Genomic DNA, 25,008 nt, shown 5'->3' with positions numbered 1-25,008 from the left:
CTAGAGCTGTATTGATTATTACTTAAAGACCAAATGGCGTTATTAGATCATGCTTAAAGAGAAAGAGACAACGTTAGCAATTGCTTTCATTAAATGCATTCATGGAGAGAATGCAGTTGAAGATGAGAGCGTCTGAGAGGAAGGAACAGAAAGCATGCATCTCTCATTTCATCCCGACACAAGAAATCATTTGCATGCCCCATTGGATTCGAACATTTGCACGCCCCACTCCCTCCAATTTTCAGCTTTTAATCTCTTCATTTCAGAAAATGGATTGCTATGCATTAATTACCACAGTCCCTCAACTTCCCTCCTGATCACTTTTGCAGAACAGTTTTTAAAGAGAGAAAAGGCGTGATGATCAGACTTGAAGATGGCAAAAGAGAGTCAGCGATCGCCCCAGGCAAACGCCAGAGAGAAGACAGAAGAATCAGAGGCAGGGGAAGAGGAAAGTCCATTCTTATCTTTTGTTAAATGAGACTGAAAAATTAACAGCTGTTGTGTGCATGCAGTTGACCTCAGTGACGGTAGATGGCCCCCACCGGGAGCCTTGGGCAAGGGGAAGAATTTGGATACCACCTCCAGTGCATCCTGTGGACTGGGGTCCCTGATGGCCTCAGCAGGGAGTTCCTGGCTTGGTTCAAAGGTTTCCTCGGATGGGACACTTTCAACTTTATTTGCTGGCTGCTAAAAGATAACCATTCAATCATTAGTCTGCAGTGGGCTGCAGGGAACTGTAGCCCTAATCTAAATGACGAAGAACTCTTTATCCTGGGGCAAAATAAAATCAAATTATTGGGTTGAGGCCAGGTGTGGTGGCTCATGCCTGTAATCCCAGCATTTTAGGAGGCCAAGGCAGGAGGATTGCCCGAGCCCAGGAGTTCAAGACCAGCCTCAGCAAAATAGCAAGAACCCATCTTTATTATAATTAACTTTTTTTTTTTTTTTGGAGACGGAGTCTCGCTCTGTTGCCCACGCTGGAGTACAGTGGCGCGATCTCAGCTCACTGCAAGCTCCGCCTCCCGGGTTCACGCCATTCTCCTGCCTCAGCCTCCCGAGTAGCTGGGACTACAGGCGCCTGCCACTACGCTCAGCTAATTTTTTATATTTTTAGTACAGACGGGGTTTCACTGTGTTAGCCAGGATGGTCTCGATCTCCTGACCTTATGATCCACCCACCTCGGCCTCCCAAAGTGCTGGAATTACAGGCGTGAGCCACCACACCCGGCCCTATAATTAATTTTTTTAAAAAAATTAATGGGCTGCGCTCGATCTTTTTTTCTGGGAATGCTAAAAATAGCTCACCTTCTCTCCCCTCACTTTTTCTGAGCCATCCACTACGTCTCAGACAAGAGGAGATGCTACAAGTTCTTATGCAATTCCTGAAAGTTAAATTTTCAGAGCGAGATTTGACTGGTTTATACCAAATGCCTACAGAAGCATTTTACTAAGATAGTCTCTCTGAGAGTTAAAAAAAAAAAGGGGGGGTGTCCATAAAGCCACTTTTCTGGTGATATGTGGCAATAAAAGCCCAGATTCATAAGGGTAAATTTAGGGAAAAAAAGAATTAAAATAAAATCCATAGTCATGGAATATTGATTTTAGACATGGTGCAAGTCCTATCAAAAGTTTTAAAAAATTAATGGAGACATAGATGACATCTTGATGCTGTATCTTTTTCTTACTAATTTTTTTAAGCAAAGTGGAAGAGAATAACAAAATGACCAAAAAGAAAACCCCACAGTAAGTTCGAAAAGACAGCCAGATTCCTTATCCACCTGCATAATAGAGAAATAGACTAATTACAACACAACTTATTCCAGGTGGGAGAAACCATTCAAAAAAGAAAATGGGAGGAATTTTTAAAAGCATATGGCCCCCACTGGTATGTAATGGCGATAGACACTGTGAGAAAATAACAAGCAATAAGAGAGCTGGCCATGTGTAGGTCATATAGATGAGGAATACCAAGGTGGTTTCAGTCTCTGTGAAGTCTGCAAGCTGAGGGGAAGGCTGGGACAGTGGGTCACACGTTATCACGGCAGGAGTCTCAATTTCAGGACAATCTATCATCTGTTATAAAGAAAGAGCAAAGGCAAGTTAAGTCAAACCTTCGTGCAAATAAATGCAACTTAATTGAAAACACCCACTCTATTTTTTTCTGCCTCCATGGTGCAAATACAACTTGATACGAGATAGGTCTGGGGCAAGGTGACATGCTCACCAATACCTGTCTTCGTTTCTTCTTCTTCTTCTCGGGCTAATGTCCAAGTGCATTTTGTGATCTCCTTGCACCTGGACAGGACCATGGAAGTGATTCTCACAAGCAGATTGAGTGAACGCGAGGAGGTGATGTGAGTCACCTCTAGGCTGGGCAATGACAGGAATAAGATATTCCTATCCTCTCTTCTTCCACCAGCCAGGTGAAAAACAAGATCCCTCCACCCTCTCTGAACTGGGTCTCCAAAAGAAAATAAAACCAAACAGAGAACAAATCAGGTGACTCTTCTCTCAACTCTCCCAAGGATGGTCCATATGTAACACCATTCTAGATGTGGAGGAGATAACTTAATGCATTATGTACAATGGCTGCCATCAGCAACAGTGCCTAATCCTCCCAAGGAGTCTCACTTGAGAAGAGCTGCCCTAGAAGGTGGTACACAATAGGAGCATCCTGGATCCCTGAAAGACTGCATGGAGTAGAGGATACCTTGGCCACCCCAGCTGGCTGTGATACAAATAAGAAATAAACTTTTACATATTGGGGGCTGTTTGTTATAGCAGCTAGCCTACCTTGACAAACACAGGGTCAAGAAGCAAACCTGTGTCCAAACACTGGGGCCCCCATCAGGTCAGGTCACAAAGCAGTTAGCTTAATGAGTGTGAGCAACAGAGATCACAGAATACTGACATCCTGTGGAATTCTTGGGGGTGGATAGGGTTGAGCCTCAACATGAGCCCCTGTTGCCTGCACCAGGCCAACTTAAGAGAATTGTAATCCTTCAAATGCAGACTCCCAGGCCATGGTCCTAGAGATTTTGAGTGATGTCAGCTGGGGTGGAGATCAGTCACTTGGATACTCAGCTCCCAAATTTCTGATCCTAGCATTCCCTTTTAGGAGAATGTCCAGTTCATTCTCCTAATTGAGGCATGAATGTATGCATTTCACAGGTGTTTATGGAGTGGTAGGTAGTGAAGATTAAACAGTGGCCTATACAGATACGATCGGCACTTCATGAAGCTTACTGTCAAAGAAGACAGAAAATCAACAAATAACAAATACAAAATGGCAAGCCATGAGAAATTCTAGGAAAGAAAATGGTTATCAATTCTAGGAAAGAAAATGTTATCAAGAGACCTCACCTGGTCTAAAGGGGGAGACACTCCTGGAGGAGTAGTATCTAAAATGAAGCCTGAAGGATGAGTAGAAGCCAATGATGTAGAATGACTGGAAATGCAGTAAGAAGAAGAACATGCTGAAAAATGCACATGAAAGCAGATCAGCATGTGCAATGCCCTAAGGCAGAGGAACAGGAGCACAGAAATAGAAAAAAGGTATAAAAACTGGACACTCCCAAAAGTCATTAGTAGTGGGATTTAGTGAAACTTTAAGATGTAAAAGAGAACACTGTAATCATGAACTTTTTAAAAAATTTGACTATTTTAACTCATAATCACGAAAGTGCAATTTATTTTATTTATTTATTTATTTATTTACTTACTTACTTACTTTTGAGACACAGTCACCCAGGCTGGACTGCAGTGGTGCAATCTCGGCTCACTGCAACCTCTGCCTCCCGCGTTCAAGTGATTATCCTGCCTCAGCCTCCCGAGTGGCTGGGATTACAGGCATGCATCACCAAACCCAGCTAATTTTTTTGTGTATTTTTCGTAGAGACGGGGTTTCACCATGTTGGCCAGTCTGGTCTTGAACTCCTGACCTCAAGTGATCTGCCTGCCTCGGCCTCCCAAAGTACTGGGAGTACAGGTGAGAGTCACCATGCCCAGCCTATGAAAGCGCAATTTAAATAACTCACAGAAGAAAAGAGTGGAACAGTAGTTGCCAGGGGCTGGTGTGGGGAGCTTAGAATGAAGATATGTTAGTGAAAGAATGAATATGAAGTTTTAGTTATACAAGATAAATAAGTTTTGGGGATCTAACATACAGCATGGTGACCACAGTTAACAATATAGGATTGTATACTTAAAATTTGCTATGAGAGTAGATCTTACATGTTCTCATTACCAAGAATGGCAGCAGGGGATGAGGGGGAGGAGGAGGAGGAGGAGGAGGGGGGGGGGAGGAGGAGGAGGGGGGGAGGAGGCGGAGGAGGAGAAAACAGCATTCATGTGAGGTGACGAAAATGTTAATTAGCTTGATGCAGTGATTGTTTCACAATGTACACATACAACAAAGCATCAAATTGTACTCCTTAAATACATACCAATTTTCATTTGTCAGTGGTACCTCAATACAGCTGGAGAGAAATTTTTTAAAATTGACATTAAATAAAATATGGGCTTCTTCTTTCAGATCTCAGCTATGTATATAAAATCCAAACATAAAATTAAGTTCTAAGAATTATGGTGTAATACAAAATTCTAAGTTGTCAAAGACATCAGACAACCATGATAACAGGACTCCTTTTTTAGTAGATGCTCATGGCTGGGTGCTGAATGACACTCATAAGCTTCTCAGCCATGATTCCTTCTAATCCCCACAGCCCTATGAGGCAGACAGGTTGAGCCTTCCCTCTTACTGCTGCAAAGTTTAATCTGGAGGCAGAGATACTGTCCAACATATGAGAGCACACGAGAGCTAGCAAGTGAGAGAGCGGGATTTGGGTATGTGCCTCTGTGTCCGCCAAGCCTTGCCCTTCGGCTGTATGCAATGTACATGATTTTCCAGGGTCTGCAAAACACCAGAATGGGTCTTGGGAAAAAATGATGAATGCAATAACTGTATTATCATAAACCATAAGAATCCCATAAAAATGAATAATTTCTTTCTTCAACCAGGGCTGGTAGAGGGATGTCCTGGATTTGAATACTGACACATCAAGGAAAAGGACCTGGAGAAATGACTCACTGAGTCATGGGGCTTTCAGTGAGATGTCGCACAGACACTTATTGTGATGGATAAATGAAGCAGCCAGACAGGCAAAGAAGAAGTGCTCAAAACACAACTCCTTAAATTGGATTAGGGAAAATGTCAATCTGTTTCTGTAATCTAATTTCTCCCAACAATAAACACATAAATAAGTTCCATGGGGCCGATCATGAAGTATAATCCTTCCTTGGAAGGGATTTAACTCCCGGTTATATGTTTGATTACAAAGGATGAAATAATGATGGACGTTTTCAGCTTGCCTTCTGCAGATGTGTTAATCTTAGGAATTCAAACGAGGAAGAGAGGAAGCTCAGCCAGCCCTTGCTAATGTTTCTAATCAAGACCCACAGGCTTACTTAACAATTAATATTAACGACTGAAACATAAACCAACATTTATGAATAAATATGGCCATTATTTTTACTAGTAAAAAGTAGAAACTTCCTCCTTGCGTATCATGCAGAGAGAAATTTTAAGATGAGAATGCAGCAATCTCAAAGTCTGCTCTTAAGAACATTTTTGGCAAGCTTGTGAACGCATGAATATAAAATGTGACTTTTACAAACTGCATTTCTTTTTATCCTTAGGTAATAACTGTTCTACTGATTTAATCCCCTAAAAGCCTGATGAAGATGGGGTCACCTTGAAAGAAGAGACTCTGAAACTGGAGGCAGGCCAGAGAAGAATTCTCAACTCATTGGAGAGAGAGGCTGAGATATGCAGAGATGCGTAAAACAAAATGCTCCGTCTGGGAAGATGAAAGCTGAGAGAGGACATCGTAAAGGCAGACGAGGCAGGGAATAGATAGACAACAGACACAGAATGTTCCAGTACACAATCCAAGGAGATAACATTCACAGCAAAAAAGGAAGCACTCCTTTGCCTTATGGGCTATACATTTGTGAAAGTTATTACTGCCGGAGGTGGTAAATGCTAAAAATACAAATATATATGTATCAGCTCAGGAACTGAAATGAGCTTTTTTCCACTTTCAGCAATTGTGAAGCTGTTGTTTCACACTAAGTCTTCTGCCAAAAATACCTAAAAAGGCTGCACAAATAATGTATATAGAATTTTTTTTTTTTTTTTTTTTTTTTGAGACAGAGTCTCGCTGTTGCCCAGGCTGGAGTGCAGTGGCGCCATCTCAGCTCACTGCAGCATCTCCCTCCTGCGTTCAAGCGATTCTCCTGCCTCAGCCTCCCGAGTAGCTGGGATTACAGGCACCTGCCACCACGCTTGGCTAGTTTTCGTATTTTTAGTAGAGATGGGGGTCTCACCATGTTGGCCAGGCTGGTCTCGAACTCCTGACCTCAGGTGGTCTGCCTGCCTTGGCCTCACAAATTGCTGGCATTACAGGTGTGAGCCACCACACCTGGCCTACAATTTTGTTTTTTAAGTACATCAGAGAGCTACTAAAGCAGCACAAAATTAAGAGTGAAGATATCAGAGACAAACAGAAGAAGTAAACATTACATTTGGTACCTTACTTCCACTCAGGGCAAATAAGAGGCTGGGAAGCTGAGAAACTAAGTAGAGTTGCCAGCAGTGCCAGGAGGCTGAGGGGCCCATAACTATTAATAATCAGGACAAACGAGGGACCCTGGTACACACCACAAGCTTTTTTTTGTGATGTCGTTGAAAGGAGAACCAGAAATAGACTGTCTTCACAAACACTGAAGCCCAATTTCCCTCCAGCTCAGCCCCAGATAGGGTCTGGCCAAACTACCTCAGGGTATGAACAAATCACATCAAATCACATGAATTAAAAAAAAAAAAATCCTCTTTGGGTTATAATTTGATTCAGAGCTACAAATTGTCTTTGCAATTTTTTTTCATTTACCCTGTCTGGTTGTCAATTTAAAAATTAACTATCACACAACAAGAAAAGACCACATGAGTGAAAATTAAGAGCAAACAAAAGTAAACAACAAAACCAAACCCACCAGAAACCACCCAGATACGTAATTTATCAGACATGGACTAAAATTAAATGTGAGAAATACCTTAAATAAAGTGGGAAAAAAGATAAAAATATTCAAGGTAGTATTGAAACTACGTTGATGTTAACTTGATGTTAATTTGAACTAAAAATCTGATGTTAATTTGAACTAAAAACATAATAACTGAAACTAGAATGTGGGTTTAACAACAGATTAGAGATAGCCAAAGAGATCAGTTAACTAGAAAATAAGTCAGTAGACTGAAGTATAGGGAGAAAGATTGACAGAAAATGCAGATAACTGTGTCATAGATATATGGGACACAGTCAACGGTTCTACACATGTCAGTAGAGGCAGGGCGTGGTGGCTCATGCCTGTAATGCCAGGACTTTGGGAGGCTGAGGCAGGTAGATCACCTGAGGTCAGGAGTTCGAGACCAGCCTGGCCAACATGCTGAAAACCCGGCTCTATTATAAATACAAAAAATTACCCAGGTGTAGTGGCGGGTGCCTGTAGTCCCAGCTACTTGGGAGGCTGAGGCAGGAGAATTGCTTGAACCCAGGAGGCGGAGGCTTCAGTGAGCCGAGATCGCACCAGTGCACTCTAGCCTGGATGACAGAGTGAGTCTCTGTCTCAAAAAATAAATTAATTAAAAAAAAAAAGTAGGGCATACTTCAACAAAAAAGTATATTATAAATAAAATAAGATGTGCTACAACAAGAGTAAAAAACCTTGATAGTTTAAAAAAAAACTGAAGGACATCTGTGATCTTTTAATTGACTACATTTCCCTACCCCAAATACTGGAAGACAAAACACTGGAGAAGATAACTAATTGCAACTTTTTCCTTAATACATTAATGTATGTGGAAAAAATTAATATTCAGCTTTACTTTTAAAAACACAGATCTGGGGCAGACACAGTGGCTCACGCCTGTAATTTCAACACTTTGGGAGGCCAAGATGAGCGGACCACTAGAGCCCAGGAGTTTAAGACTAGCCCGGGCAACATGGTGAAACCCATCTCTACAAAAAATACAAACTATCAGCCAGGCGTGGTGGCACCTCTTGTAGTCCCAGCTACCTGGGAGGAGGTGGGAGGATCAGTTGAGTCCAGGAGGTCAAGGCTGCAGTGAGCCCAGATCGTGCCGCTGCACTCCAGCCTGGGCAACAGAGCGAGACCCTGTCTCAAAAACAACAACAACAAAACCAAAACATGTCAACCTTGCCATCAATATATATACCAAAGTAGCTACTGGACTAAAGAGCCCCAGACGCACACTCAGCTTTTATGACGTTATTGCGATTTATGAAAATAACCTTTTATTTTTAAATCTGTGTTTCAGCTCCCCTAAATAAAATACCCAGAGTAACTCAGTAAATGGACAGCAGGTGACAGTGATGTTGCACAACTCATTTCAAAGACCACCTGGGGTGCGAATTAATGAAATGCAATTTCTCCTGATATCCATAGAGGATTGGTTCCAGGACCTCCTGGGGAGACCAAAACCCACGGATGCTGAAGTCCCTGATACAAGATGGAACTGTGCTTGCACATAACCAATGCACATATTCCCACAGACTTTAAATCATCTCTAGGTTAATTACCATACCTATTACAATGCACATGCTATGTTAATACTTGCTATGTCATATTGTTTAGGGAATAATAACAGAGAAAAAAGTCTGTGCATGTTCAGTGCAGATGCAATTTTGTTTTCCCCAATATTTTCGATCCAAGCTTGGTTGAATCCACAGATTCGGAACCCATAGACGCGGAGGGTGAGCTATATATCAGATACCGTATGGACAGCATCCCTCCCTTTTTTTTTTAAGATGTTCAGAAATATTTATTGATTTATCCAAAGTCACAAAACTAGTGTACAAAACAGCTCAAATTTTCAACTCCTTGTTCAGTTTTATTAAATATTGTCTTGGAAAATGTGACAGTAATATAATAATCTCCAATCAATCAACATACCTTTTGTTAAATAGAGTTTTGTTTTGTTTTGTTTTCACTTTAAGTTCCGGGATACATGTGCAGGACGTGCAGGTGTGTTATCCAGGTATACATGTGCCATGGTGGTTTGCTGCACCTGTCAACCCGTCATCTAGCTTTTAAGCCCCGTATGCATAGCTATTTGTCCTGACGCTCTCCCTCCCCTCTCTCCCCAACCCCTTCCTTTTAAAAGCCTGAAGACTTCATTGTTTTTAGAAAAATACCCTCATCAGAAAATATATAGACCATAACAAATGTTTTTAGGTCAATTTCCCCAACCCACTATTCACCTCCATTAGGATGGAGAGGTGGGGAGAATGGGGGATGAGATCGAAGGATGAAATTATGTGGACACAGGAACTCCAAAATAGCTTTTTTTTTTTTTTTTTTTGAGACAGAGTCTCACTCTGTTGCCCAGGCTGGAGCGCACTAGCATGATCTCAGCTCACTGCAACCTCCACCTCTCGGGTTCAAGCAATTTCCGGCTAATTTTTGCATTTTTAGTAGAGATGGGGTTTCACCGTATTGGCCAGGCTAGTCTCAAACTCCTGAGCTCAAGTGAACTGCCTGCGTCAGCCTACCAACATGCTAGGATTACAGGTGTGAACCACCGTGCCCTGCCCAAAATACCTTTTTTGTTAGTGTTCTTTTTATTCTGTCAGGGTTTTTTGTATCTGTGTTGCAGTCAGCCAACATAACACTCCCCAGTTATTTAAGGTTATGCTTATATTTCTTTTTCTTCTTTTGAGACTGAGTTTTGCTCTGTCGCCCAGGCTGGAGTGCAGTGGTGTGATCTCAGCTCACTGCAACCTCCGACTCCCAAGTTGAAGCCATTTTCCTGCTTCAGCCTCCTGAGTAGCTGGGATTACAGGCACACGTCATCACACCCGGCTAATTTTTATATTTTTAGTAGAGACGGGTTTCACTGTGTTGGCCAGGCTGGTCTTGAACCCCTGAGCTCAAGTCATCTGCCCACCTTGGCCTCCCAAAGGGTTGGGATTATAGACGTGAGCCACTGCACCTGGTCTAAATGCATTTTTGACTTAAGATATTTTCAGTTTACGAGGGGTTTGTTGGGATGTAAACCAACTGTAAATCGAAGATCATCTGTATTTAAACAGCTTTGGTTTCACCTCCACCTTTTCCTCCCACTCCTGAATCTCTCTATTTGAATTTCTCTTCCTTTCTGCTAAACATTTAAGCGGGTCTCGCAGTCTTCTACACACTGGGTCTCCAATGCCTGGGTGTCCCCTCCTTTCCCTATGACCTATGCAGGCGTCCCCGCTCCTGCTGTAACTAAACATTTCAGTGTCCAAGTCTGAGGCCAGTGTGATCTCTCCCTGCCTCCCCTTCACGCCGTGCCTGGGGCCGCTTGCAGGGCGGACAGATCCCTCCTTCACTTCATCACTTTCCTACAGATCAAATTCCATCTGAGCTGGATCTGTCTGTTTCCGTCTCCCTTGCTGCCCCCTCTGCGACGTGCATGTGCAGTTTATTCATTTAAGGGCCTGCACTATCATCTTCCATTGATGTTTTTGAAGCCCAAGGGTGGGCATGACAGTGGGCTGGAGGGAGGGTGAGGCTGGGCATAGCCCCTGAGATGGGAGATACAGGCTCTGCAATCACTTTTGAGAACTGCTTAAATACCCTAAACAAAGTACGCTCAGCCCAGCTGAGGGTCATCTCCCCTCACCTTACCCTTGGCCTTGAGCTCATGCTCAAACAGACAGCAGAAGGGCCACCTACTGTCCCCAGCACTACCCAGACAGGGACAGCTTCCACCTGCAAGGGTGATCTTCATCTCCTCCTGGGTCTTGTTCTGGGCCCTGGAAACTGGCGATTCTCCAATTCTTGAGAATTTTTTTCCCACCCTCCTCCTTTCTGCAATATTGCCCCTTGAGGATGGGGTGGGGATTTGGAGCCATGCCAAAAATGTCCAACGGGCACTGCAATCTCTTAATGTGGATGAAACCAGCTGATGGTCTTCTTGTGGCTGCTGGCTGTTGAACATACTTTTTTTTTAATTACTTTTTAAAAATTGACACATAATGAATGTACATATTCATGACGTACACAGGGATGGTTCAATACCTACAAGGTTCAGTGATCCTGTCAGGGTAATTAGCATATCCACCAGGTCAAATATGTATCATCTCTTTCTTTTGGGAACATACGACATCCTCCTTCCAGCTATCTGAAACTATAGATTACTGTTGGCTACAGTCATCCTACAGGGCTATAGAATATGACAACATATTCCTCTTGTCTAGCTGTAATTTTGTATCCTTTAACAAATCTCTCCCTATCTTCTTCTTCTTTTTTTTTTTTTTTTTTGAGACAGAGTCTCGTTCTGCTGCCCAGGCTGGAGTGCAGCAGCATGTCTCAGCTCACTGCAGCCTCGACCTCCCAGGTTCAAGCGATCCTCCTACGTCAGCCTTGAGAGTAGCTGGGACCACCGGCAAGTACCACACACTCAGCTAATTGTTGTATTTTTTTGTAGAGACAGGGTTTTGCTATGTTGCTCAGGCTGGTCTCAAACTCCTGATCTCAAGCAATCATCCTGCCTCAGCCTCCCAAAGTGCAAGGATTACAGGAGTGAGCCACTATGCCTGGCCTTACTTTTTACTTCTGTGAGATTAAATTTTTTTAGCTTCCACAGATGAGTGAGAACATGTGGTGTTTAACTCTCTGTTTCCGGCTTATTTCACCTACCATAATGTCCTCTATTTCCATCCATGTTGCCGCAAATGATGAATTTCCTTCTTTTTGATGGCTGAATAGATTCCATGGTATATCTATACACAGCATTTTCTTTATCCATTCATCCTTTGACAAAACTTGGGTTGAATCTGTATCTTGCCTGTTGTGAATAAACTGCAAAACATGGACGGGTGGCAGATGTCCCTTCAATATACTAATTTCCTTTCCTTTGGATAAATGCCCAGTAGTGTGATGGCCGGATCATGTGGTAGTTCTATCTGTAGTTTTCTGAGGAACCTTCATACTCTTGTCCATCCTGGCTGTGTTTATTTTTAATCCCCATCCACAGTGGAGAAGAGTTCCCCTTTCTCCACATCTTCACCGGCATTGGTTATTTTTTGTCTTTTTGATAATAGACACCACCTAACTGGGGTGAAATGAATGTGCTTTTGTGTCTTTGCACATCTCCTTGGACATCAAGGCAGGATGATCCTCAATTCTGTCATCATGAGTCTCTCCACAAGCTTTCCTCAGAAGCCCCAGTCCCTCCACGGGAAAGACTCTCCTTGGTTTGGCTTGACTGGCTCTGATTGAAATGTGGCTCACGGACGGACAAACATGAAGCTACGTATCTATTCTTTAAGTTGTCACCTCATCGACAATTATGAATCCCTAGCAAAAGTAGAAGTGACTTATGTCAAGAAAAATCCACGGCAACAATTCCATCGAGATTCACATGAATTGAACATGATGGGCACTGTTTTAGAGAAACTAAAGTGCTAAGTGCTCTCACTCTGGAAACGGTTCTGTTTTTGCAGAGACTGGCATGGCTACAACTTGGGCTGGAGCTGGGACTGGAGCGTCCTGACTGTTTTCACTTTTGGAGTCTCTGGAAAACCACTGTTGCCCTGGGAAGCTTGTTTTCAGGGGCTGTGACAACCCATGGAAATCCCTCAAGAGGCTGAAGGGTAGAGAGTACACATGTGCTTCTGAAAGGCGGTGGCTGCCCTTACGAAGGAGGCAGTGCCCACCGTGCTCCAGAATAAACTTTTAAGAATGCTTGTAATGGCCAGGTGCGGTGGCTAACCCCTGTCATCCCAGAACTTTGGGAGGCTGAGGCAGGTGGATCACTTGAAGCCAGGAGTTCAAGAACAGCCTGGCCAACATGGTGAAACCCGGTCTTTACTAAAAATACAAAAACTAGCCGGATGTGGTGGCCCATGCTTATCCATCTACTAAGGAAGCCGAGGCAGGAGAATTGCTTGGACTCGGGAGGTGGAGGTTGCAGTGAGCTGCTGAGATCACGCCATTGCACTTCAGCCTGGGTGATGGAGTGAGACTCCATCTCAAAACAAACAAAAAGAAAAAGAAAAAAAAGAAGAATGCTTTTAAGATCATCTGCAAAAACACAATCCTTTAAAATGATCCTTATTCAGCGAAACCTCAGGCCACAGTTTTGCAAAACTACTAATGTACAAGATTCAGTGACAGAATAAGATTAAAATTACGTAACCAGAAATCAGAAAGATGGTTTGAAACCGTTTTCTGAGGACTCAATAGAGTCTTGTGAAGAAAAGAAATCTTGGAACCCCAATATCACTAAGCAGGGAAAAGTCCAGCGGGGAGCTGCTTAGGGTCTCTGCCTCCCATTCTTTTCCGTCACCCCTGTGCTCACAGAGATGAATGCATATCTCATTGCCTCCTTTGGAAAGGCCAATCAGAAACTAAAAAAAAAAAATGCAACCATTTGCCTCTATCTACTTATGACCTGGAAGCCCCCTCCCCACTTTGAGTTGTCCCGCCTTTCCGGACTGAACCAATGTACTTCTTAAACATATTGATACCTCATGACTCTCTAAAAGGTATGAAACCAAGCTGTGCCCCGAGCACCTTGGGCACATGTCGTCAGGACCTCCTGAGGCTGTGTCACGGGTGTGTCCTCAACCTTGGCAAAATACACTTCCTAAATTTATTTTTCCGAAGCACTCAATAATATTTCTTTTTTAGGCGAGGAATTTGAGCATTCAATTATTTTCACAACATCAACAGGGGACCGAGTTCCCCTCCATGGGCATGAAGGTGCTGTAATGCACATAAAAGCATGAGCCTTGAATGCCACAGCATTCTCGGATACTCTTTGGCTTAGTCTAAACTTGGTTGCCTGCTAAACATTTAATGTAAATGCGATTTTTCCTTAGACATCCTGATACGAGCACGGCTCAGCACGACTGCAGCCATTTTGCACATCATGTAAGAGCTCAACCGATGGAATTCTCCCATTCCGGCAGGAACAAGCAGAGGCCCTTGACTTTACTCACATGAGGCACGTCCTGCGGCCAGACCCAGGCTATGGCGTGCTCAGGGCACACCACAAGGAATGAAAAACCAGAAAAGCAAATTGTACACCTCCTCAGTCTTCACCATCTGAACCTAAACATCTTTTCAATGTGTTTGGGTCAATGTGAAATCACCACTCCAACATTATTAATGCATAAAGTTGCCAGAGCATAATTTATGCCATAGTACAGTGAAGCCTGTGGTGTCTTCCACAGCAATGTGTGCAAAATGCAAAGGTCACTCGTTTATAAGCAACAAGAAACAGCTCTCCCGGAGCTATCTGAAATATATAGAAGAGAATCACTTTCCTTCAGCCCAGTCCCCAGACCCTTCCCCAAGTATAACCTCAAAATAATTCTGTTGAGAAACTTGTTAGGATGAGTGGTAAAGATTTAAAGCAAGAATTTTTTTTTTTTTTTTTTTTTATTTGAGACAGTGGTCTACTCTGTCACCCAGGCTGAGTGCACTGGTGAGATTACAGGTCACTACAGCCTCAACCTCCAAGGCTCAAGTGTTCCTCCTGCCTCAGCCCCATAAGTAGCTGGGACGACAGGTGCACACATCCATGCCCAGCTAATTGTTTTACTTTTTTTGTAGAGATGAGGTCGCAGTGTGTTGCCAGCTGGTCTCGTACTCCAGGGCTCAAGCAGTCGTCCCACCTCAGCCTTCCAAAGTGTTAGGATTACAGGTGTGAGTCACCATGCCTGGCCCCAAGAAATCTTTAAACACAAGATACTATTCCAAAGTATTTGCCTAGAAATTGGAGCTGGAGAAATGACGGCCTCCATTATTTGTTTTGCAAGTAAGGTGTATTTTCATTTTTCTTTGATGGGGACAAAGTGCTACAGACTCAGCCTCAATAGACACCATTGTGCAGGTCAACATTCATTTGAACACTGAACCCCAGCAGGAATTCATCTTCATTTGAACCACTGTTCAAGTCAGGGGTTCGGTTGAAACCACTCAGGATGCACGGCCAGGCAGTTGGGTTGAAGCGGCACTGATGGAAGGCTCACTTTTTGAACCTGAACGAGCTCTGGCTCCCCCAGAATCTGTAAACTGCAGGAGAGTGAGCATCTGTCTCCATGTGGCATCAGCTTTTTGAAGCTGCTACATAAGAAATGGCCACAAACTGGGTGGTTTACACCAAGGCAGACTGACCATCTGATAGTTCTGGGGGCCCGAAGTCCAGTGGATTAAAATCAAGGTGTCGGCAGGGTTGGTTCCTTCTTGGAGACCTGGAGGAGAATCCATTTCCTGCCATGTCTGGCTTCTGGAGGCCACCATATTCCCTGGCTCGTGGCCTCCTCTTCCATCTTCAAAGCCAGCAGCCCAGCCTCTTCCAGTCCCCTCTCTCTCTGGCCTCTACTTCCAGCCTCACACTCCTTCTCTGACCTTCACATGTCTGCCTTCTTCTTTGAAGGGAGGTTTGTGATGACTAAGAGCCCACTCCCATAATCCAAGACCATACCTCCCCATCGCAAGGTCCTTCACTTAATCACAACTGCAACTCCCTTTTGCCACACAAGGTGACATTCACAGATCCTGGGGACTGGGGCATAGACATCTTTCTGCAGGTGAGCTTGATTTGGCGTGCCATAATGCAAATAAATTCAGGAGCCTTGAATGCCACAGCAAACTAAAGACCACCTTTCCCTCCATCTCCCCTCCCCAGAGAGCCAGGGAAGCCGGCTCTCTCTGCTCTCTCACTGCTTGCCAGTGTCTGACTCTCCACCATACCTGTGACGAATGCAGGTACTTACATCTTCTGAATGGCGTCCTTCAGGTAGGGACAGGGTCTCATCCACTATCTGGGTCGGCTCCGGAAGGCCCTGAGCACGCTGGTTAGACCCCAGTGGCGAATTTGCACACAGCACGCTGGCACTGGGTGTTGAATTTGCACACGGCTCTCCAACACCAGATACTGAATCTGCACACAGCGCCTCCACATCACTGAGGCAAAGCTGCACAAAAATAGACACATGGAGTGAGTCTTCCTGATGTCTCCTCAATTCACCCGCTGTCCTGGGGGGTGGGGTGGGGCCCTGTGTAGCCAGGGCTCCCAGCTCCCATCTGCAATCACTAAATAATTGTCCTAAATGTTTTCTTTCTCAGAACCATTTGACACTAAGCCTTAAAGTTCCCTCCTATGCACTCCAGTACTTAGTAATCCAGTACTTAGCAAAACGCCCAGCAGGAAATATGTGGCAAGTCAATGTTTGTGAAGTGAATACAAATAAACACCCACTTGCTAGTGTCACTTGGTGAGAGATATTTTCAGCAGTCCTTAAAAAGTAGCCCCTAGCTCCACCCAAATAAAAAACCATACTAAAAATTAAAATAGGATTCTTTTCAACTTCCCAGGCAATGCATGTGCTGATAGCAGACTCTGTTATACCAGCAAATACTCTAGTTAAAAAAAAAAAAAAAAAAAAGGCCGGGCTTGGTGGCTCACGCCTGTAATCCCAGCACTTTGGAGGCTGAGGCGGGTGGATCACTTGAGGTCAGGGTTTCAAGACCAGCCTAGCTAACATGGCAAAACCCCGTCTCCACTAAAAGTACAAAAATCAGCTGGGCGTGGTGGCGGGCACCTGTAATCCCAGCTCCTCGGGAGGCTGAGGCAGGAGAATCGCTTGAACCCGGGAGGCGAAGGTTGCAGTGAACTGAGATCGCGTCACTGCATTCCTGCCTGGGTAACAGAGCAAGACTCTGTCTCAAAAGCAAACAAACAAAACTCTAGTTTTCTTTACTCTAGTAACAAAAAAATGCTCTGGTACTCTAGTACAAATGCACTAGTAAAATTAAAAAAAAAAAAAAAAGCTCAAGTTGTTTTTTACTTTAGTGAAAAAAGCCATTAGGAATAAAAAGTTTCCTGAGTCCTAATTGCAAAAGGTCTTCTCGAGGCAGATGCAGTCCACATTCAAACCACTGCAGCTACTCCACGATTTAGCACATCTAGGGGCTATCATTATATTTTCTGAAATCAAATTGGTGTCAATCAAAAATTGACAAAATCCTCTTCAGACACTTCCCCAACTGCTATCTCAAATGATGCTTTCAAGTGGAAAGCGTTGGCCCAAATGACATCATAATCAGTCATTGTGAACCACCTGTCCATGAGTGTCTCTTACTCTGATGAGGATGGCTAATTTCAATAACCTATTTCTGCACCAGGCCTATAAATCAAAACAAGATATCTACTCATTAGGCATTCTCTATTTTGAGCTAAAACATAAACATTTTTTTCAAAGGTACTTGCTTCTCAGTATTCTTTTACATGAAATACAGTGTTTAGACAAAAAAGGGGCATTTCAGAAAAAACCACGCCAGACCTTGGTGACAAGGATGTTCTCCTCGTCCTCAGCTACGGGTTTTAAGGGAATCCTCCACTTACTGTGTGACCAGGAGAGGCGTGTGCTTCCCCCGCTTGGACACTTTTATAAAGGGGCAACACGTTGCTCTGGTAGATCGTCCACCAGAGATGAAGGAACACCGCCTGGTGCTGGCTACTGGACGCTGAGCCCTGCTCCAACACCGAGCCACTCTGTGGATTGTACTTGTAGTTCCAAGGTTTCGTGGACCCCAAAAAGTGTACGACCTTTGCACTGGAACCGAATCTGAGAAGAAAACAGAAGGCATTCTGATTTCCACTCTAATGTGATAGAAGACACCCAGAAAGCATCCAGCTACGTGGGCCTCCTCAAAGACAGCCTCTGAAGGACTGTCCCAATGGGTTTCCATTATCATTATTATTATTGACGATACTACTACTATCAGCATAGTCATCATATATAATCAATAATAATACACTACTACTTCCAATGCAGTATCAATATATGATCAATAATAGACTACTACTATCAACATAGTCATCAATATACAATCAATAATAATACACTACTACTATCAATGCATGTAATCAATATGATCATGATCATATGATTATAATGAATGTAATCAATATATGATCAATAACAATATATTCTTACTATCAATGTAGTAATCATTATGTAATCAATAATATGTTATTATTATCAATATATGATAGTATTCAATATATAATCAATAATAATTACCACTATCAATGTAGCATCAATATATAGTCAGTAATATACTACTATTAGCATAGTAATCATACATAATCAATAGTAACATACTACTACTACTATTCATTCAGTAATCATATGTGACCAATAATAACAAAATACTATCACTATAGTAATCAATATATAATCAATAATAATATAGTAGTACTATCAATGCAGTCATCATATATGAGCAATAATAGCATAGCACTACTATCAAGATAAATCAATATATCATCATAATACTACTACTACTCCATACTATCAGCATAGTAGTAGTAGTTTCATTTGCAGCTATTTTGCATAAAAATATATTTTTAAAATCACAGTTTTTGCAGTTATTTTATTTTCTATATATCAAGAAACATAATCGCAATCCACTGAGATTTTTTCCCAAAACAGAAAAATAAATCAGTTTTTAAAAACGCGAAGTACAGCAGCCCAAATCATCATATCCTTAAAATGACAGGGGCAAAAAAAAATAGCTGTTATAGTGGATAATGCAAGCGGCAAGGCAATTTGCTTTTTTTCTCTTTTACAGGATTTAAAATTTTCCCCTTGCCAACTTTTTTGTTGTTCAGCATCACACCATCCTCCAGGAGTCTTTTTAAACATTTTTTTCTTGGATCACCTCCTCATGAAATATGAATACAAAAGTCACATGACATATCTATGTTCTGTACATTACATCTGTGATTATACATTAAAAAATAACAAGATTTCACTCCCAAGAATCAATTTCTCTTCCTTAGGGACACCATGTCCTCTGTAGAGAATGCAAACTCTACAATTATTCATTCCCAATGTGATTCTCAGATTCTCTATTTTCATTTATAGCCACATCTTCTGGAGCAGTGAATTTCACAGTTTCTGGTCCCCTCACCCTTGAACCTCTTAGGAACTCAAAGAGCTTTGTCCGTGTGGATTCTTTCTTTTTTTTTCTCCTGAGCTGAGGCTTGCTCTGTCACCCAGGCTGGAGTGCAATGGCATGATCTCGGCTCACTGCAAACTCCAGTTCCCAGGCTCAAGTGAGCCTCCCTCCGCAGCCTCCCGAGTAGCAGAGACTAGCGGTGTGTGACACCACGTTCAGCTAATGTTTTGTTTTATTTTTTCGTAGAGACAGGGTTTCGTCATGCTGCACAGGCTGGTCTCAAACTCCTGAGCTCAAGTCATCTGCCCGCCTCGGCCTCCCAAAGGGCTGGAATGACAGGCGTGAGCCACTGTGCCCGGTCATGTCCCTGTGGATTCTCTTTCTCCATATTTACAATAATCGAGATTAAAACTGAGAATTAGAAAGCATATTTATCAATCCTTTAAAAAAACAAACCATTATGCAGTAACATAAATTTCATAATTTTTCATTAAAAAGATCTCTATATTAAAAAAATCATTGTGAGAAGAGTGCCATCTATTTTCCCAAGAGGCGACAGCTGGTTCCTCCTAGCTCCATCTGTGTTCAGGGTATTACCCCATTGCATGCCATGTAGCGTCTGTAAAATCTCAGCATAGATGCATGAGAAAATGGCAGCAAAAAGGGAAAAAAATCACATCTTCAAATTCTTTTTTTAAAGTAGTTATGACTTTGAAGACACTTGAAAGAGTTGTGGGGTCAGGGTTCCTCGGGCTACACTTTGGGATCACTGTCGTAGAGCCTTGACTACCTATCATTTATAGCAATCAGCAAGCAGGAGACGAGATATGGGTGTGCGTGTTTCTGTGTGTGTGTATACATATAAACGATGTACAGAGATAGATAGATCTATGTATTAATATACAGAGAGATGTCTAGATCTAGACAGATGGATAGATGCCTATAAAGATAGAGGTCTAGATCTAGATAGATAAATCTATAGAGAGAGATCTAGATCTAGATACATATAGAGAGATATATAGATCCATGTATATACATAGATATCTAGCTAGATCGAGATAGATATACAGATATAGATATATAGATCTATGCATATAGATAGATATCTGGATCTAGATCGATAGATATAGATAGATACCTATATGGATGAAGATCTAAATCTAGATAGATATCTAGATACACATATCTAGTTCTAGATAGATAGAAATGTATCTATATAGTGATGTAGATCTAGATAGATATCTAGATCTAGATAGATTTAGATAGAGATAGATAGATAGACAGATAGATAGATGTTTATAGATAGATATTCAGATCTGGACAGATACATATGATAGATGATAGATAGATAGATAGATATCTAGGTCTATATAGATAGATAAATATCTACATAGATATACAGATTAGATAGATAGATCAATGTATATAGATATCTAGATCTAGATATAGATACATATATAGATATAGATATATAGATCTATGTATACAGATATATATCCAGATCTAGATAGATATGGATAGATAGATAGATAGATAGATGTCTAGGCCTATATAGATAACTATAAAGACAGATAGATACATATCTATATAGATAGACATAGACATCTAGATAGATAGACACATAGACATAGATATCTATCTATACATAAATAGATATTTAGATCTACCTAAAGATAGACAGATAGACAGACAGATAGATAGATAGATAGATAGATAGACAGATAGACAGATAGATAGATAGATAGATAGATAGATAGATAGATGTCTAGGCCTATATAGATAACTATAAAGACAGATAGATACATATCTATATAGATAGACATAGACATCTAGATAGATAGACACATAGACATAGATATCTATCTATACAGATAATATATTTTAGATCTACCTAAAGATAGACAGATAGATAGAAGTAGGTAGATAGATAGATAGATAGATAGATAGATAGATAGATAGACAGACAGATAGATAGATAGATAGACAGACAGACAGACAGATAGACAGCAGATAGATAGATATGAGTTTTTAAACACGCCAACAGCTGGTATATCTTCCAGGAGGGAAGGTGGACTGGTAGCGGCAGACCTGGCAGGATTCGTCAGGGTGGAGAACTTACTGCTTGAACGCAGGGCTGTAAGTGTACATCGTGTTACTACTCAAGTTATAGACGAACGGCAGGTGCTTGTGGATGTCTGCTGTTGACCAGTTCCTGAAGAAACTATTCAGTAAGCCTTGGTCCGCCCCTACATAACGAGCAAACATAAAAGCAGGTTAGCAAAGTATGGCTTGGTCCACTCCAAGAACGCCAGCTGTGCCTGAAGCTCTCAACGTAAACACTTGCCTTCAGGGTTACTAATTCCATTTCTTCTGTCTGCCAGCTGAACGCATTCTCTTAGTTCTCAGAAAGGAATGATAACCCAAGCCATTGATAAAAATAAGTGCATATTCCCTCCAAAATTCTCCACTAGGAGCCCCCAGAATGAATGCTAAAATTGCATATGGAGTCCAAAGCTCTCCATTGGTCCCCTAATGAATTCTCCCTGGTAGTGACATGCTTTTCCCACCATTTCTGCCGGGTTTATTAACTCCTCCCCTTTACCTAGAGGCAATTCTTCACTGGTCCAGTATTTTCTTTACTTTACAAAACTTCCAGCACATTTCCTCTCTACTGACGCCCATCTGAACAAACACCTGCTTCGGGTTGCCTCATTTTAATTCTCCCTATATTCTACCAGGGCTCAGCCAACTACACTCTGTGCATGTTTTTGTAAATAAAGTTTTATTGGAACACAGCCATGCTCTTTTCTTTTTCTTTGAGACAGGGTCTCACTCTGTCGCCCTGACTGGAGTGCAGTGGTGCAATCACAGCTCACTGCAGCCCTGAACTCCTGAGCTCAGGTGCTGCTCCCAACTCAGCCTCCCAGGGAGTGGGGACTACAGGTGCCAGCATCACATCCAGCTTATTTTTGTATTTTTGGTAGAGATGCCATGTTGCCTAGGCTGGTCTTGAACTCCTGGTCTCAAGCCACCTGCCCACTCTGGTCTTGAACTCCTGGACGCAAGCAATCTGTCCGCCCTGGCCTCCCAAAGTGCTGGGACTACAAGCATGAGCCACCACGGCCAGCCCACGTTCAATGCCAAGTACAGTCATGCAACACAGAAAAGTGCTTCGGTCAAAGACAGACCAACATATGATGGTGGTCCCACAGATTTTATACTGTATTTTCACTGGTCCCTTTGTGATGTTTAGATATGTTTAGAACCACAGATACTTCCCATTAGGTCACAATTGCCTACAACATTCAGTGCAGTCACATGCTTACATGGGTTTGTAGCTTAGGAGGAATAAGCTTTACCCTCCAGCCTAGGTATACAGTAGGCTATATCATCCAGGTGTGTGTAGATACACTCTAGGATGTTCACACAATGACAAAATCACCTAACACCACATTTCTCAGACCGCATCCCTGTCGTTAAATGAGGCGTGACTGTATGGTCCACGGCTGACTTCATGTCACATCTGCAGAGCTGAGTGTGTGCAACAGAGACCATAAGGCGTGCAACTCTGAAAATAGTTACTATCCAGCCCTTTAGAGAGGGATTTGCTCACCTATTTTATATGATTGGATTGTCGAATTGTTCTTTCTACTCAGCAAGGATATTTCCAATGGTTCTCTCAACTGCATATTTCCTTGTGAGCGTCCTGATCTCTTCCTACATCCCTGACTGGCCACATTCTTCAATTTCCACCTCAGTCTTCAAGTGGCCATTCCCAGATATGGGGAAATGGGGTGAGGCTGCGATGCGGGTCCAGGCAGCAGTCCCGTTCTCTTCCCCCAGCATCCGGCTGCCCTGACTTACCGTCAAAGCTGCCGTGTTCCATGGCGTGCTGCAGCAGGAGTTTATGCGTGTGGAGGGAAGGCTGGAAGACAAACACCCCGCTATTGAAGCAATCCGGCCATCCGGGGTCTGGGCTGCAGAAAACTCTCCCCTGTCGAACAGCTCATCGACATTGGACAGCACCTGGTGAAGCAAAACACGCAGAACCTGCCGCAATGCTTCTTTTACCAATGCTTCTGTTTTTGAGACAGAGTCTTGCTCTGTTGCCCAGGCTGGAGTGCAGTGGTACGGTCTCGGCTCACTGTGGCCTCCGCCTCCCAGGTTCAAGCGATTCCCCCACCTCAGCCTCCTGAGTAGCTGGGATTACAGGCACCTGCTACCATGCCTGGCTAATTTTTGTAATTTTAGTAAAAACGGGGTTTCACCATGTTGGCCAGGCTGGTCTCGAACTCCTGGCCTCAAGTGATCCACCCATCTCAACTTCCGAAAGTGCTGAGATTATAGGCGTGAGTCACTGTGCCCAGCCGCAAGTTTTTTCCCTAATGATTCTATTTTGTGTGTGTAAAATACTGTGGTTATAATTCATTACTGGGGTAGGAACATGTCTTCCAATCCCCCGTTCTCTTCGGCAGGGTCTAGCACAGTGCTCAGGGGTATGTCATGTCTGATTATAAAAGACTGAACATCTGTGTTAGAAATAGAAATGCACATGACCTACCAGTAAGAGTTGACAGCCTGGCCAGCATGGTGAAACCCAGTCTGCACAAAAATACAAAATTAACCGGGCATGGTGGGTGCCTGTAATCGCAGCCACTCGGGAGGCTGAGGTGGGAGAATCACTTGAACCCAAGAGGCAGAGGTTGCAGTGAGCTGAGATCGTGCCATTGCACTCCAGCTTGGGTGACAGAGTAGAGGTGTTGCAAAAAAAAAAGTTGACAGCCTGCTTAGGATAGAGATGTGGTCTTGGAGGGTTTCCTATCAAGCAGAGAGTCTTCACTCACCAGAGTGTCCGCATCCAGGAAGACACACTTGCTGTAGTGAGTGAGAGTCCAACAGTGAAGCTTGGTGAGGGTGAGCCCGAGCTCTGGTCTCTTCAGAAAGGCCAGGTGGATGTAGTCTGCACTATCGATTAGATTCACTTCAATGACTTCATCGAACACCTTGGAGAGGATGACCCTGGAACAGACAAGTGCCAAATAGTAGGACAGCAGGTTAATATTTAGCATAGAACCACCTCCTCCTTCAAGAGGGTGCTGTTTTGCTGCTCACAAACATGGAACACAGACAGAATCCCCCCACGGCCCTCACTGCAGTCTCCATGTTCAGAGCACATTTCCACAGATGCTTTAGAGCTGTGCACACCGTCCATTTGTGCCCAAAAGCCTATGCACGCTTGAATGCAAATGTCAATGGTGGGAAACCCCACCGTACCGGAAGAATTAATATATTACTTTAGTAATGTACCTGAACTAAATGACTGAGGCTTTAGGGGTGCATAGAAACCACCACAATTTGTATGACATTTTGAAGTGAATTAAGTATCTTTGAACATGCTTCTTCAATAGCCAGTGTTATATTTTTCAATCAACACAAAGCACAATGATTACTCTAAGTTCAATATTTTCATATTCACATATTTAAAGTCATGCAAGGCCTGGCGCAGTGGCTCACGCCTGTAATCCCAGCACTTTGGGAGGCCGAGATGTCCGAATCACTTGAGGTCAGGAGTTCGAGATCAGCCTGGCCAGCATGGTGAAACCCCTTCTCTATTAAAAATACAAAAATTAGCCAGGTGTGGTGGCGCCTGTAGTCCCAGCTACTCGGGAGGCTGAGGCAGGAGAATCGCTTGACCCCGGGAGGCAGAGGTTGCAGTGAGCTGAGATCGCGCCACTGCACTCCAGCCTAGGTGACAGAGCAAGACTCTATCTCAAAACAAACAAAAAACAAAAACAAACAAACAAAAAACTTAAATTAGCCAGGCGTGGTGGTGGGCACCTGTAATTCCTGCTACTCAGGATGCTGAGGCAGGAGAATCGCTTGAACCCAGGGGGCAGTGGTTGCAGGAGGCTGAGATGGCACCACTGCACTCCAGCCTGGGTGACAGAGTGAGACTCTGTCTCAAAA

General features: G+C 43.0%; 1 protein-coding gene across 1 annotated transcript in view; it reads right to left on the bottom strand.

Moving 5' to 3' along the window:
* GYG2 (glycogenin 2) overlaps nt 1-25,008 on the bottom strand; it is a 54,434-nt gene that overhangs the window by 5,261 nt on the left and 24,165 nt on the right. Inside the window, 8 exon segments of the mRNA XM_033206393.1 lie at nt 580-687; nt 1,969-2,073; nt 15,849-16,049; nt 17,480-17,702; nt 21,161-21,287; nt 22,906-23,019; nt 23,022-23,067; nt 23,886-24,060. Of these exon segments, the coding sequence (XP_033062284.1) occupies nt 580-687; nt 1,969-2,073; nt 15,849-16,049; nt 17,480-17,702; nt 21,161-21,287; nt 22,906-23,019; nt 23,022-23,067; nt 23,886-24,060 (1,099 nt within the window).

This window comes from Trachypithecus francoisi, unplaced genomic scaffold (genome assembly GCF_009764315.1).
Source record: "Trachypithecus francoisi isolate TF-2019V2 unplaced genomic scaffold, Tfra_2.0 Contig00236, whole genome shotgun sequence".
Taxonomy (NCBI): Eukaryota; Metazoa; Chordata; class Mammalia; order Primates; family Cercopithecidae; genus Trachypithecus; species Trachypithecus francoisi.
Note: the sequence above shows the minus strand (reverse complement) of the source record. Positions and strands in the feature narration are given on the sequence as shown.